Genomic DNA, 16,475 nt, shown 5'->3' on the forward strand with positions numbered 1-16,475 from the left:
TTAACTTTTAAGTCATCAAATTTCGTTTTACTTGGAAAGTTTAAAACCTTAATGGCTTTGCCTAATGAGTCACTTGAGAACTGATAAAGAAATAATGTTTTGTCCCATCAAAAAAAAAAAAAGAAAATCTTCCTTTAGAAAGGTGTTTCTTGTAGTGCTAACATCCTAGAATTAAAATTACATGGGAGATAAATTAAATGGGTACAGATATATCCCTTGAGTTTGACTGTTTTAAGAGAAGCTGTGCTTATTTATTTCACATTATCACTGGAAGTCAGACACATTGCTTTCTTTGAAATAGGTAAGGGAGATTTGTGTGACAGTATAAATCTTACTATGACTCAAACTCCTGCAGTTGTTTAAGGCAAGATCAAACCACCTAATTCGACCTCAAGAGAGTTGTTAAAAAAAGAAAACATCTCTAAGCTTTGGTATCCAAGTTTATTTCTCTTCTAATGAACTACAACTGTGTGTACTTATCTGAACTTGGGCAGCAGTCAGCAAGCATATGCTGGCCAGGAATGTATTAAGTAGAGAATTACCAGCTAGAGCAAACAGCAATTGCTATAGAGAGTGGTATAACGTTGTAAAGTAATAGAAACACTTCAGAGAAGGCAGGAGCTTCCCCTGTTTCAGCACAGCAGCGCATTGCCAAATGCAGAGTTATGCAAGTGTACCGCAAACGCTGTAACCATCCCTCACGTGTGTGGGAAGCGGTGCTCACCCCGGCAATTCCTGCCTGACATCCCCCTGAAACACAGGGATTGGCCTTGGCCGTGAAGAAACGAAACCACACCACTGAAGGAAACGAGCACCCAGTCATGTACACAGCACAGGGAACAACACACACCCCTCTGCTGCGCCGGGGAGCAGCCAGGGAGCTGAGCGCTGGCTGGGAGGGATCGTACTGGTAAAAGCTCACTTTGCTTGCTGCATCGGTGTAACCAACTCAGTGAAGTGTCTTTGTCCTCTGCCACTGATTTTACCCCACTGTGCAGACTTCTATTTTCTACTGGCCATCTCCTTCTCTAGCTCATCCTGTCCCAGAAGTTACTAAATTCACAGCAGTGAAAGTTTCACTCTGACTTCTCAGAAACCTAATTTGGCCACAGTCCTTCATTCCTCTTCAGGATTTTTAGAACCAGATGTTTAGTGAATCCTTGATCCAGATAAGTAAGATACACCTTTTCACTGCATCTCACAATATGAGACCAAGGAAGGGAAAGAAGTGGCACCTTGAGAATTGTCTATTAAAAATGGATCCCTGCTCACCAGCCTTGCTCAGCGTACTGCTTGTGGAAGCAGCTCTTATGGCATCTGTCAAGGACAGAACGCTGGGTAAAAACTGACCACTTTAATAAATTCAGTTTATATGGGAAACTATTTTTATTTTTTTTAAATCTACAATATACAAATACACATTTGCAATTATTTGAACATGACAATGAAAAGTCATGTGCTGTCTGAGGGATGCTCCTAAAAATGTAGTCAATTATACACCTACTGACACAAACAAACATTTCTTTTAAATGCGCTGTTTCTAAATTTGCAGCAGACATTTTCCACACTCTAGAATGTTTACTCAGTGTTTACAGACCAGAATAAACTAGCTTCTGTTAGCCAAAACTATTATTCTTAAAGCTATTTCCTATCCCCTCTACGCGCATAATTTCTACCCATTCCCTGCTGGGTAAGATAAGACAGATCTTTACATGGAGGCAGATGTATCTCCCAACTGGATGCAAAAGAAATTCTAAAAATCACCCAATGTAATGCAAACTTACCAGCTCTATTCCCTGTGGAAAAGGAGTGTCATCCCAGTCCTTCTGAGGAAACCGTTGTATTATTTTCCCCAAACCTTCTGTTGGTCCTGCTGAAAGATAAAATTCTATTACTTAAAGGCAAACTGGTGGAATTTAAATCACCCATACATTTAAGAAATTTTTTAGAATATACCCAATATTAGGAAATTTTTCACCACAAGAGGCAGAACAGGATCCTCAAATATGTCTTGCATGTCACATAACAAACACAGTCTTAACGTTCTCCATCAGTAACACGAGGAGTCACTACATGAAAAAAAGCCAGGAGCTGCATCCAGCCTCTGCCCATCGTGGGTCTTTTCAAAATGACAGATGATTACTGATAATTCTAGTCTCTCTCTACAAACAGTAGTAAGTTAAAAACTAATAAAACAGATAATGTGATATTTAGAAAAGAAAGCACACAGTTGTCAACCAGTGGTCTTCCAAAAGAAGCCTACAGACTGAAAGAAGTCTACAGATTAAAAACCAACATGATTCATCTAGGACACACTAGCTCCTTGCCAGTATTTCTCGTTGGTTTCCTTAGACAAGTCAGCAGTGGTTTTCCAGACAGAAAGATGTAAAGAAAGCTGCTAATTTCTGATAACTTCTCTGATGCAATGGTCTTCTTTTTTTACCCATTCCTTTTCGGGAAGGCACAATGGTATAGACAGAAAGCCCCTTGGAAACACCGCAAATACACCACAACTGTAGCATTGCATCATCCTGGATGGTACAGGAATGCACATAAAACATGAATTCTGTTCTTCACCTTCTCAAGTTGGGAGTAAGTACTGAAAAAATTATAACTTTCTTCTCTTTTTTTTTTTTTAACTGGATTTTAGCTCTGGGATACACCAACAAATGAACATGGCAAAGTGAAAGCCATTTTGACATTAATCAATACTATCCTGAAGGAATGCTGAAAACTAGGACCATTTAGAACTGAGCAGTGCACAAGATAAAGTTTGCAATCAATAGCCACCAACTTATGTTTTCCACATTTCAAGCATGACCCTCTAGGTGAAGAACCTTTTCCTGATACCCAGCCTAAACCTCCCCTGACACAACCTCAGGCCATTCCCTCGGGTCCTGTCACTGGTCACCACAGAGCAGAGATCAGTGCCTGCCCCTCCTCTTCCTCTCACGAGAAAGTTGTAACTGCAATGAGGTCTCCCCTCAGTCTCCTCTTCTCTGGGCTGCACAGACCAAGCGCCCTCAGCTGCTCCTCATGCAGCTTCCCCTCAAGGCCTTTCACCATCTTCACAGCCCTCCTTTGGACACTCTCTAATGGCTTAATGCCTTTTTTATATTGTGGCTCCCAAAACTGCCACAATATTCCAGGTGAGGCCGCCCCAGGGCAGAGCAGAGCAGGACAATCCCCTCCCTCAACCAGCTGACGATGCTTTGCCTGATGCCCCCCAGGACAGGGTTGGTCCTCCTGGCTGCCAGGGCACTGCTGACTCATATTCAACTTGTCATCGACCAGGACCCCCAGGTCCCTTTCCATGGCACTGCTTTTCAGCCTCTCATTCCCCACTCTGTAAGTACATCAACAGCAAAGCTGAAATTTGCAACCATTTAAAACATCTTTTAATAGCTGACCCATCGCATTCAATTGGATCACCTTTTCTCTAAAATCATACTACAATTAAAATTGAGATTAAACATTGAAATTTTTAAACATTTTCTTATAAATTCTCAAAGCTATACTTTGATATTATGAGGCAGTACAAATTATGCATTAGTAGTAGCAGTCCATGTGCTGCTTCCTCCACAGACACCCAAGCAGCAGCAATGAATACATTATTCTCCTGACTTTACCACAGAAAACAATTTTCAGTCTGACACGATTCAAGTCTGCCAGCACAAATCAGTGCTATGGTGCAAAAAAAATAGGCTTCCTTTAAGCTGCCTGCTAATTTACAGTTTGAGTTTGCTGCTATCTTAAAACCCACCATAATTTTTGCAGGATATTTAGGTAAACCCAATCTTATGGTTTATTAAGAAGCATTTTCTCCAGTTTATGAATATTTACACTTAACCTTCTCTGATTGTCTCTTGAAAATAATTTAGGAACAGATGTTCTTGGCACAACGGGCATATCAACTACAAAGAGCAAACTCCCAAGAGCAATCTTACCCCCACAAAAGCACACACTGATTGTGATTCCCAAGGGTAGCCTGCTGAAGGACTGCAATCAGACTGGGTTAGCGATGAGATCTAAGTAGCAGAAAAAGATAAAATCGGCAAGTTAAAAGCCAAAGGAGACATCCCATTACAGAGAAGCTGCAGAGATGCCCAGAAAGCAGAGATTTCCAGCTTTCCCAGAAACCAAGGAACAAATACAGACATGGCTACAGCCTCAGTTTTTGTAGGGAAAAAGAGCTCCATATCTATTAGACTGTAGGAACTGAATAGGGTCACCAGTCACTCATTTCACTTGTTTTAAGATCAAGTGTTCCCCATATGTACTCTTTCACAGCATCTTCTACTGAATTAGCATTCTTCTCCCCTCCACCATTTCATCTCAACATCCTTCCAAAATGAGGAGGCATAAAGGGAAAGGCTTTACCATTCCCTCCCTAAACAGCTCTGGGAAGAGCAGAGAGCCACACACCTTCCCTCCTAAGGCAGGCAAACACACTCCAGCATTCCTTCTTTCTTCTACAGACATCCAGTCTCTGTTTTCTTCTTTCATGTAAAAAAATAACAGAACAGCTACATTTTCAACTAGATATGGCAGGAATTGATATGTATTTTATTGCCAGCATGCAACAAACAGCCTTCAGCCTTCTGTGCTTTCCTCTTACCCTTTACCTTTGGTACCCTTCTCAGAGAACTCGTCTTTCCTTTATGCAGTCACCTACTTGATAGATGCTACTACTCTCTTTTTCACTCCAAGAGGGCTGTCCCCTCACAGATTCAGTATCAGAACTTCTTCTCTTGTTGAGTTAAAAGTCTAAAAATACCATGTTATCTACTTTTCTAAGTCATATCTTTATCAAATCTCTTCTTCCTATAGTTGTTCTAGGGCTGGCAGGTGGCACAAAGATACAGCAAACAAATGCATCCAAGGCATCAGTGAGCATCGACACCTTCCAGGCAGAGCAGGACTTGTGGTTGAGAAGCCAACAGTAAGAAAAGGGCAGAAGGCACAAGGTGAACTGAGATATCCAGACTTCCTAGAAAAGGAAGTATCAAAGAATTACAGCAGCAAACAGTCCCTGCTATGTCTAAGCCCCCTAAGTTTCTCTGTGGGAACACAAGCGACTTCTTCTTTTACTCTGAATGCAGATCTCAAAAGACTGAGACCTCTGACACTACCAACTACACTTATAAATAATGAAATCATATTTTGAAGCGATCAATCCTTCCAGTTCTCTTTTTATTTTACTGCCACAAAGACCCTCCCTACATTACAGTATAGGAACTTCTTTTAATTCAGAATGAAGAGATGTACAATTTTTTTAAAAAATTTTTAATAGTCTCTCCTTTATGCCAAAAGGTTATCAGGTTTTTTAGGTTACTTTCCTTAGAAGGCCACCAATGCTGGCCACCAATGTTAGACCTTAATGTATGTAATTCCATTTTGCTTTCAAGAAGGATTCTAAACCTCCATAGGAATTTACTTGAAAGAAGTGCACTTTTGAACATTTTCTGAAAGCCAGAATGAACTTCTTATGCCACCTGAACTTGCACTTCAGTTCACTTCTGGGATCAAATGTCTTGGAGGTCACTGTTGGGAAAACACTCTTGAAAAACAGGAACATGTTCTATCTCCCTCTAGTTCAAGTGCAACTGATTTGGTATCCAAGTTCTCAAAAACTTTAGAAAAGGATCCTTTTCTGAACAGCTCACAGGATCCTCAAAAACTTTCCAGTTATTAAACAGTCAAAGTTAAGGCCCACAGCAGTAAAGAGAAAGTTCAAAGTTTAGAAAAAGAGTTCATGGAAGGGTGCACGTAGAATATATCACAGAAATGCAACATTTTAAAGGAAAAAAAAAAAATCAATGGTTCTGTATCCAAGATGTGAGCATTAAAAGAGAAAAATAAGTATTCACATCCATCAGATGTGAGTGAAAAAATAAAACCAAAACAAAATGCCAACAGAAAAAGCACAGTTAATCCTTCCACAGAAAAGTCCTGTGATAGAGATTTACAAATCTACTAATAATCCATAAAATCTAACTATTTCACATGATTTCTTAAATTGTATAACACACAGATAGATGGGAAACACTCTTTCCATCCCACTAAACTTTGGTTTGCTTTGGGGGGATTGTTGTGTTTGCCTTTTTTTTTTTTTTTAATGAATCTGCAATCTTCCAAAATCAAGGCAATCCTTCAGAATATCAGAGTTTTGTATGTTTGCAATTATGAAACAGAATTCATTGTAATTTGATAAATTTGGAAAATAAATAGAATTCTTCTTTTCAATTACAGAAATTACTTGGTGAGAAGTTTAGACTCAGGATCACTTGAAAGAATCTCCGTGCTACAGCAGCAAGGACCTGGCCTGCTCTTGCCACAGGAAGCTTCTAACTTGGATTGGAAGTGTACTTTACCCAAATACAGAAATTTCCATTTATTCCTTATACAGAAGCAAAAAGATAAGCAGAAAAGGTCTGTCTGATAGACTGACTGTACTCCTTCCCATGAATGCAAGTAAAGTTAATTCCCTTAATGCTGCTACACCAGGTTAAAACCTGTGCAAGAGAAGACCCGGTAGCTGCACTTCTATTTAATAGTCACACCAATTCAGTACAGTCTGCTCACCACATTTTCCCAATACTTTATAGTTCAATTACTGTTGATTCTCTGTTGGCATTTTTCAATCCAACTAGTTGCATAACAGCAGAATTGTACTAAGTCCCTAAATCCCATGGTTTGGGGTGAGGAGGTGTGAAAGACAGCTGCCTTCAGCTGAGTTTATTACTAAATAGTCCAACTTGCAGCAGAGAAGTTATGTTTGAAGATAACAGGTCATTCAAGAGATGGCTGCAACTCAACACCTAAGTGAATTTGCATTCTCAACTGCTTTAGCACAACAGGCAGAAACAAAATAAAAACAGACCATGGGATTTCAACAACTATAATTTGTTTCAATATATGCTACTGGTAACTACTGACAACTTTGCAAAAATATCAAGGCCACATGATGACAAAATAAAAAAAAAGGTGATGAAGATTTTCCCATTAATAAGTTTCATATTTCAACCACATTCCCTCCACTCTGTATCCAGTCTTCTTCCAAGCACCTTTTATTAATTAACACTAGAAGGACATTCCTTCAATATCCAAGTGAAACTGTTATTAACTAAAGCTAATTAAACAAATGCAACATCACATTAAAAACACACACACAGTGAACAGACAGTGAACACCAGCAGCAACCTCCTCAGTTAGTGTCTGCTCGTATCTGCTTTACAGATCACAGATCTACCAAGATTTCCGAGGTTTTAAGAACATTAGGAAGAATTTCTTCACAGAAAGGGTGATTAGACATTGGAATTGGCTGCCCAGGGAGGTGGTGGAGTGACTGTCCTGGAGGTTTTAAGGAAGGACTGGATGTGGCACTTAGTGCCATGGTCTGGTTGACATGGTGATGATTGGTCAAAGGTTGGACTTGATGATCTCAGAGGTCTTTTCCAGCCTAACTGATTCTGTGACTCTGTAAACTGGCACTCATTAACACTGACACCTTGCTTTTAAATTAGAAAATAGCTTAGTCCAGTGTCAATGACTTCAGATAACCACAGCCAGCAAGAAGGACCTTTGTATCACCAGTAAAAGGATTCCTGTCTTTTGGTAACCTTTCAAATAATGTGCAATCTGCCCCAAAAACATGCTGGAAAGCCCATAGCTAGCACTGCTCACTGAATTCAAATCAATTAGACAGAAGTTTTTGGAGGTTTTTGAAACCACCTAAACTCAGATATACTATACACACCACTCAGAAAACAAACTACTTAATACAGTACAGGTGTGTGACCATAGCACAAACAACCTGCATATTAACAATGTGTTCCATGTAAACCAGGAATTGCTTTCTTTATTTATTATATTTACAAAACATGCCTGGAAGTAACATGAATTCAAAAGACATATTTCCAACAAAACTACTGCCATTATTATCATTAAACCCATAAATAGACCCACATTGTTTTCTTAATAAAGTTATTCCTACAAAAACAAAACTATCCCAATAATTCAAGCACTTTGCATTTTCTTTCATTTTGTAGTAGAGTATTTTTTTGTCATATAAAGTGACAATGTAAAGGTATTGCAGCAATTTTCAAAGTTGTAATTTTGAACCTAAGGCAAAAAATCATATTTTCATTTTCACTAAAGGTGCCAGGTAATAATAATCACCATCATCACCCCCATCCAACAGTACCTCTACCTTTAAGATGGTTTAACTCTTTAATCCATTAAGAATCAAAGTTGACTAGAAAATAAATCAGGTTTCAAATTTTTAGACCTTTCATTCTTGTCCTTGTACAATACATACACGCAGTGAATTGCCCAAGACCAAAACTCAACTTTCAGCCTGTAAGAATTCTGAACGAGCACTCTTATACCTTAAGCTAGTAAGGAAGAAGCAACTTTTCTCCCCAGCTAACTTCTTCTGATCTGCCCTTCTTCTCCTTTTCCCATCTTTTCCTTTAAACAATACAAGCATGCAACACATTAAAATTCTGGCATAATTTGCTGGTTCCTGAACCCTAGTCCCCTAAACTCCCTTCTTATATAAATCTTTCCCCATGAAAGGTCACATGCCATCTCTTGCTTGCCCTTGAAATTCCAGAAGCGAGCTGTTAATGCAACTTACATTCCAAATTAATGAGAACTGTGATAAACTCTGTCTTTTCACTTACAAACCCCTGATAAAAATGCATTTGAGCACTAAGTATTGTTAGCCATACACACAAAGCTTTGAATGGAAGCACTTGGGTGATCTGATACAAAAGGTATCATTTTCAGGTGTGAGAAGAACACTACAGATCACAAAGAACATCAGCAGCTATGCCACAGAAAATACTTTAATAGATCCTACATGTAAAGGTAACAAATAATTTCAGTATTCAGAAGTACAACTTTACATGTTGGGAGTCAGAAACAGTGTGTGAAAGATGCACAGATGCAGGTGGCAGAGCACGGTACCATTTATCCTTCTCAAAATAGTACTTAGTGCTAAAGACATCACTAAAATCTGCTGTGAGGTAAAATCCTTTTCATATCAAAGTTCTTAGTTTCAAAACGGCAGAAGTTTTAAACTATCCAGGATTCTTGTCACTTTTAGGAGTTCTGGAAAAGCTCCTCATGGAAGCATGAAGACAACTCATGTTCCATCTTGTATCTCCGTTTGTAAAAGGGAACAGAAATGTACCAGAGGTCTCCCTCTACCTTTAAAAACATCACTACAGAAATCTTGATGCCAGAAGACAGAAAATACCACAGATACCCCCATTTTAACTCAGTCCCTTTACAGAAATCAGAGCTGAAACCTAAGTGAACAAGAGGCCAAAGGAGAACTAACATTAAACAACTAGAGGGGAAAATATTTCTTTGATAGGCCTAAAACACATGGCATGGCATTCTGAAAAAATCTGTCCAACCCCATTACAACACAGGCCATGTGCATCCCAAAGTCTGAAGTAGCCTGGACATGGACATTTATATAAAAGTGTTTAACTCAGATGTATTCTAGAGAATAAAGATTTTATTGCAGCCTAATAGCCACCGAAGGTTAAACAAAATGCTGGCACGTTTAGGAAGATGGAATGAAGACAGGCTTTGCACAGTGACCACAGACACTATTTGTACAACTGGCACAGCTCACAGTCAGTTCATCTTAATCAGGTCAAAGAAACGCATGCAACAATCCCGGGAATTTGAACGACAGACGTTCTGGAGGCTTGCCATGTTATCAAGGATGCAACAAATAATAGGATAAGACGATCCTCGGGCCCTTTTCTTTGTAAACAGGAAAAATTTGTTGAACTTAGCAGGGGGAAAAAAAAAAAAAAAAGTAGCATTTCAATCTTCTCCCAAAGTGTACTGGCACTGCTAGTCAGGACTACCTGAAATACTTGGATGGGCCAAAATCCTGAATGCCTCGATATTTATTTGACTTTGGTAGTTTTGTAATTTGCAGAGCCATTAACCCATCTAATACACGAGGGAAGGAAGCACAGAAAAAGGGTTCTACACCCCAAGGATGTACAAAAAGCAGGCTCAACTGACCTCACCTGAATCTCAGATTAGCACCTTATTCACAGGATCATCATTCCCACCATTGCAATAGATATTCTCCTATGCAGGTCAACAATAATCTTCATTACTCCTAGGTATCAGAAGTCATTTCTATGCTTTGTAAATAAAGGAGGAAAACTATTCTAGCTTTTAATTAAGTTAAAGTAGGTGGTAGAAGGGGGAATGGCAATACATGCCATATCTCATTCCACTAAATCAACCACTGTTTCTGCTGAAAGGAGGTTAGTGGCAAATACTTAGTTAGGAAACCTCTAAAAGAGGTTTGAAAAGTCTAAGGAAAATTCACACTGATGGATGAACTTCAACCACTGAAGTTGTACCAATGCCAAGGGAAATGAAAATGAATACCATAAAATGCAGAAGAGGAAGTAAATAGAGAAAAGTGAAGCATGGGTAGAAGGAAGAGGAAGAACAGGGGATGTCATAACCATCACCATAGGTTAGATGCATATTTAGCTACAGCAGTAGTGTCCCTCTAACTCTGCTCAGCAGGATCCAGCCCACCAGCACTGGCTGATGGTGCACATGATGATTTGGTTGGCCAAGGCTCCATCAGTGTCCAACCCTTCTGAAGGAACGTACCAAACATCACAAATTCAGTATTACCCTTGGAAAACCGTCAGCCATGCAAGGTGCTGCCTCATTCTGAAAGCCATGCTTGAGAACAAAACTGTAGTGACCACTGGCAATGACCTCACTGACGTTTTTCAACTGTGAGTTCTGTAAAAAGCTGTTTCTTTTTGCTGCCGTTGCACCCACTGTCTTTGGGAGCTCGTGGAGGAACTTCTGCAATGGCATGAGCTGTCCTTTAAAAAGCTTTTCTGTCCTATAAACCAATGAAGGTGCCAGTTACTACTGAAGAACCCTCACTAGCACTCCAACTCCCCCAAAATTTTACCTGGATAAGCTACTGATAAAATTAATGCAGCTTGGCTGCAACAGCTGGACCTCAGGAGTCTTCCTTCCAAACAGAAGGTTGGGACATAACACACTTCTGGACAAACACTGTATTTTTGCTGGGGGGACAGTAACAGGGCTTTCCAAAAGTCTTAAAAGAAAACAACAGACAAGAAAGCAACAATTAATGTTAAATAATTTTCAAGTAATTCCCTATCTAGTCGTGGGCACGATATTCAAGAAATTGGGAAAAAGCTTGGGCAGCTGGCAGGGAGAAAGTTTCCTGCTCACTGACAATTCCCCTTCTTGTTTGCAAACAAATCACTTTTGCCAGCTTCTGCATAGGAAGGGAAGATCAGACTTCAAAATAAACATGCTTTGTTAAACAAACAGTCTTTTGAACACACCGGACTGAAAAAGACTTCCCAGCTGTCCTGGAGAAAAGGTATAAAAAACAGGATGCCAAAACCACACTCAGCTTTGTACTCTGAATCAATGTCTTAAGTTTCACAGACTGCTCACAGAAAAAAAAAAAAAGAAAAGAAAAGAAAATTTAGGCAGCCTCTCTGTTCTAACAAATTATGTATACTGCTCTAACAAATTATATATACTGCTCAGCTTTAAAAATAACCCTGCCTTATCTACTAAATACGATCTCTGTTTTCAGTGAGTTATCTTCCTTCTGCAACCATCCTTTGGAGTTATCTTTAACTGAGATATCCCACAAATAAAAATTAAGCTCCACTTTGAGATTTCCTAAATATAACTATAACATTCTAGTTTCACCAACACGGTGTTACCTTTTCAATATTATTATTTCAACATATTAATCAACACAGCATAGAAAAATTGAATGCATTAAAAAAAAGAAACCAGCGTGAGTAAATCCTTCTACCTTTTTTTCTTTTTGTATGGTTGTTTTTTTAACCAAACACACATGGCAAGGTTACAATAAGTTTACAGACATTTACAGTCCAGAGATGTAAGCTGCTGTAACTGTAATCTGATTTTGCTGAGTATAAAGAAAGCCATTCATATTCTAAAATTCAGCAAGGACACGACTTCACGAAAAGGCTTTCTACATTTAACTCTTAAAGAAGTACGTTCCTATGCTGAAACTTATTTTTCTAAATCGCTTTACAGGAGAATAATAGGTAAGGAAGACTATCTACAACAGTTCTCTCTATCAGTATTCATTTACAGGATTCCTGAATATGAATATTCAGGTCAAAATGCAATAATTAAAACATAAATTAAAAAATAAATGAAGTGTTTCAGCATATTTAAGTAAATCAGGCTTTAACCTCTATTATGTGGAGTTTTTTTCCTATTACATTTTGTTTTCCTAGGAGCAGAGTGGAAACAAAGCTAAATTGGTGCTGGAGGGAAGGAATCCCACATTTATAATTTTACTGACTATATGCTACTTGTTCAGATATATAAAATAACTTCTGCAAGCACGTTTGGTCATATTCAGAAGAAGTCATAATTAGGTCTATGAACGACATAATATAGATAAAAATCCTAAATAATACTCAGACTATCAAACTGAATATGGAAAAATGTTACTATGCTCTACTGAAATTGTTAAGAATACAGTTTAGGGGTTTTTTGAAATCCTCATAATTCATACTTGTGTGAACATTGATAAACAAGGTTATAAACCCAATACAAAGAGAGATTCCCTCTGTGACATTCTGTGGGAATAGGAGAGAGTCATGTGACAAAGATAAAATGCTGCTCGAAATAATTTCATTTTAAGAGCCATCTACAGTATCATAATAAATTACTGATTTTGAAAATCCACATATATATCATCATGAAATTAAAATTTTTGTAAGTCCTTTGAAGCCCTATAGAATCTAGGCAAGTTGCAGCCTAAATCCTAAACAAAAACTCTGAAGAAGCTTCCTAACACTGCAATTCTATTTTCATTTTAAAAACTGCTCAATAAAAAATAAGGGGAAAACAAACAAACAAACAAACAAAAAAAATCCACAAGACTTCACTACAGAAACACACTGAAAATCCGGATGAGGTGAGGAAGAACAAGCAGCACTGTGAGCAACAAGCTACTGAAGGCTGAATTCCTGAAAGCCTTGATCCCCCACAGAATCTCGGTCTAAGGCTCTGATAAACTTCTCTGGCACCTGTAACACCTGCTCCACACAGCCTGGTGTGCACTGCTACTGCACTGTGAGCTTTTGCTAACTTTGAATACTTGTACAGTTCTCCTATTGGTCCACCAACTTGCCAGAAACTTGTCCGAACTCAGCGCTTTCAGGATCCCCTGAGCCGCCCTTTGGCTCTCGCAGGATATCTTCACCCTCCCCCAGTTGGTTTCCTAAGGAAATGAGGTTTCTGCAGTGCACACTGTGCTGTCTATCAGCTTCTCTCCACCCCCTTCAGCTCGCAGCTACAAACATACTGACAACAAAAAAGCAGAATGCAAACCCTGAAGTATATCAATAAGATAAAGTTACTTCTAAATTCAACCCATCATCACACTTATTTTTGTGTTGCTTATTCCAAGATCCAATTATTTTACAGAAACAGTGTTTTGAGTTCAACAAATGCTTCCCAAACTGATGCATATGGTAACAGAATATTATTAGATGTACTCTCTTTGGGAGAGTAAGATCAGTAGTAGCTGGATACACAGGGTGGAATAAGCATACACAAAGTTTGAGGTTGGGTCTTTTATAAAAGATGTGTAAACTCTTGGACAAAGACATTCTTGGGCAAACAATGAGACTTCCCTTGAAGCTCACATTTGTATCCAATGGTCTGAACAAGTGGTTTTGTTTGAGGGAGGGAGCCAAAGAGCTCAAATTCAGTCATAAAGAGCTCTGAAACAAAATGTCTCATAAAAATGGTGATTCAAAAGAGTGTTCCCCAACGAAAGACAAAGATTTCATGCCTGCTGCATGTCAAAATAAAAAGTGGAAACAATGAAAAGCAAATGGGTTCTCAAAATGTACATAAAATTACATACTTGCCCTGTTAGAGAGATGCATAAAAAACCACTAAGAGGAACACAAATACTTTTTGCTCAAAAATTACAGTGGCTTGAGTAACACCATTTAGACCTGCTGTCAGAAGGACTTCAAGTAAATACTCAGATTGCAAGAGGAATCTTGTCCCTACCACAGTCTATCTTTAAAAAAAAAGATAAAATTAGATTGCCAGTGTGAATTATCACCTGAAAATTCTGCTGATGAGAAAAACTGTCACTGCACAAGACCAAATGTGTCTTCTCAAGCATTGACTTGTTTCAAAGGCACCACGGAGTCGGATGTATCTAATTAACAGGGAATGCAATGTTGCAAAAGAGTAAGCAAAATACTTCCCAGAGCTGGCTGATAACTGCATTTCAGTGTAGGGCTCCCCAACACACAGACCCATGATAAGTAAGCAGAGACACACACACATTCTTTGAGAGGCACAAAGATGATTCTGGAAAGATTTTCCATCCCATGAAGAAGAGTAAACACAGCATTAGAAGACAGTTCTAGCTACACCAACCTCACATATTTGAATTAGAAGACCTGGACTCTATATTTAAAGACTAATCTTTGCTACAAATCAGACATCTTTTTTCCCTTTTTAAACTGAATACATTCTACCTTTCCTTAAATCTTCATATACTTTTTAAAGTTAACTGGCTTATGGAAAGAACACAGCTGTGGTAGGAAAAGAAACATGAAGTTATAGGTTTCATAGCTTCACGTATCTGACCTCCAAGCAAAAATACTGAGATAAATGGGCACAGCATTTCAAGTTACCTTTGTGAATGTTTTTTAAAATATCCTGACAGCCAAACATTTGCAGCTATCTGTAATACGCAAAAAGCTAATAAGAAATGGATTTTTCCTTTAAAAATAAAAAATCAACAAAATTCACAAACTGAGATTTTAAAGCCAAGCCATTGGTCACTACTTAGATGTCTCATTTTTATGTAAATCACCTGAAAGATTACTCATACATTAAAAAATGCTGGCTCTTTCTGCAGAGTTAAGTTATATTAGTTAATCTCCTTGAATATCAGCTTGCTAATGAGGCAGACCTGCAGAATCTCTTTTTTAACATTTTTATTGGTTCGATGCCAATGCCAAATCTAGCTGAGCAAATAAATTAAGCTTACTACAGTAGCAGAAAACCAAAGAGCTTCCTCTAACTCTTCTAGCAGGTACACAGGTGTTACTTGAGTTACCAGTTGTAACCATTCTCTCTTTGGTCAACACACTGCAGAGAATCCATGACCCTGTTCCATTTCCACACAAAGATCTCAGCTGAAAACTGTATTACCCTGCTCTCCATAGGAATAATCTCATCCATCACTTACAAGTTCCTGTGGTGCGCTGAGGTGTGGTCAGCACGCTCGGATGGCCTCCAGAGGGACTCTGACAGGCTGGGGAGGTGAGGCTGTGCAAACCTCGTGGAGTTCAACGAGGCCGAGTGCAAGTTCTGCACCTGGGTCGGGGCAATCCCAAGCACAAATACAGGCTGGGTGGAGAATGGGTTGAGAGCAACCCTGAGGAGAAGGACTTGGGGGTGTTGGTCGATGAGAAGACCAACATGACCCAGCAATGTGAGCTCTCAGCCCACAAAGCCAAATGTATTCGGGGCTGCATCAAAACGACTGTGGCCAGCAGGTCGAGGGAGGGGATCTGCGCCCCTCTGCTCTAGTGAGATCCCAGCTGGACCTGTTTGAGCAAATCCAGAGGGCTACAAACATGATCAGAGGGCTGGAGCACCTCTCCTATGAAGACAGTCTAGGAGAGTTGGAGCTGCTGAGGCTGGAGAAGAGAAGGATCCAGGGAGACCTTGGAGTGCCTTCCAGTACCTAAAGGGGCTATAAGAGAGCTGGAGAAAGACCTTTTGTATGGGCATGTAGTGACAGGACAAGGGGAGATGTCTTCAAACTGAAGGAGAATGAGTTTAGATCAGATATTAGGAAGAAATTCTCTACTGTGAGGGTGGTGAGGCACTGGAACAGGTTGCCCAGAGAAGCTGTGGCTGCCCCGTCCCTGGAAGTGTTCAAGGCCAGGTTGGATGGAGCTTTGAGAAACCTGGTCTAGTGGGAGGTGTCCCTGCCCATGGCAGGAGCATTGAAAGTAGGTGACCTTTAAGGTCTCATCCAACTCAAACCACTCTAGGATTCTTAAGGGAGTCAAGAGGAAGGAATGTAAGAGCACACTGTTTTAAATATGGAAAGAAAAGGAAGGAAAAATGTAAGGTTCCAATTTAATATGCAGTGCTTAAATACTCATAAGTAAGGAGGAACTACAACCTAACATCCTTCAGCTTTTATTTTCCCTAAATTAACTTGACCTTACAAACTTTAATAGGTGGGATTCCAATAGTTAAAACACACTAGCACACACACACACAGATCCAATGGTGGTTACTGAATTTTTTCATCAGAGGAACAGAATCACGTCAGCTTCAGATTTGAAACTTTTTACTTCTAGTAACCCTACTTCACATAA

At 39.3% G+C, this 16,475-nt stretch overlaps 1 protein-coding gene across 1 annotated transcript in view; it reads right to left on the minus strand.

The window, feature by feature from the left end:
- LOC108502231 (myotubularin-related protein 13-like) overlaps positions 1-16,475 on the minus strand; it is a 165,640-nt gene that overhangs the window by 114,944 nt on the left and 34,221 nt on the right. The window contains exon 2 of the mRNA XM_017824963.1: positions 1,785-1,873. Within this exon, the coding sequence (XP_017680452.1) occupies positions 1,785-1,873 (89 nt within the window). The remainder of the gene's footprint in view (positions 1-1,784; positions 1,874-16,475) is intronic.

This window comes from Lepidothrix coronata, unplaced genomic scaffold (assembly GCF_001604755.1).
Source record: "Lepidothrix coronata isolate B3197 unplaced genomic scaffold, Lepidothrix_coronata-1.0 Scaffold115, whole genome shotgun sequence".
In the NCBI taxonomy this organism is placed as follows: Eukaryota; Metazoa; Chordata; class Aves; order Passeriformes; family Pipridae; genus Lepidothrix; species Lepidothrix coronata.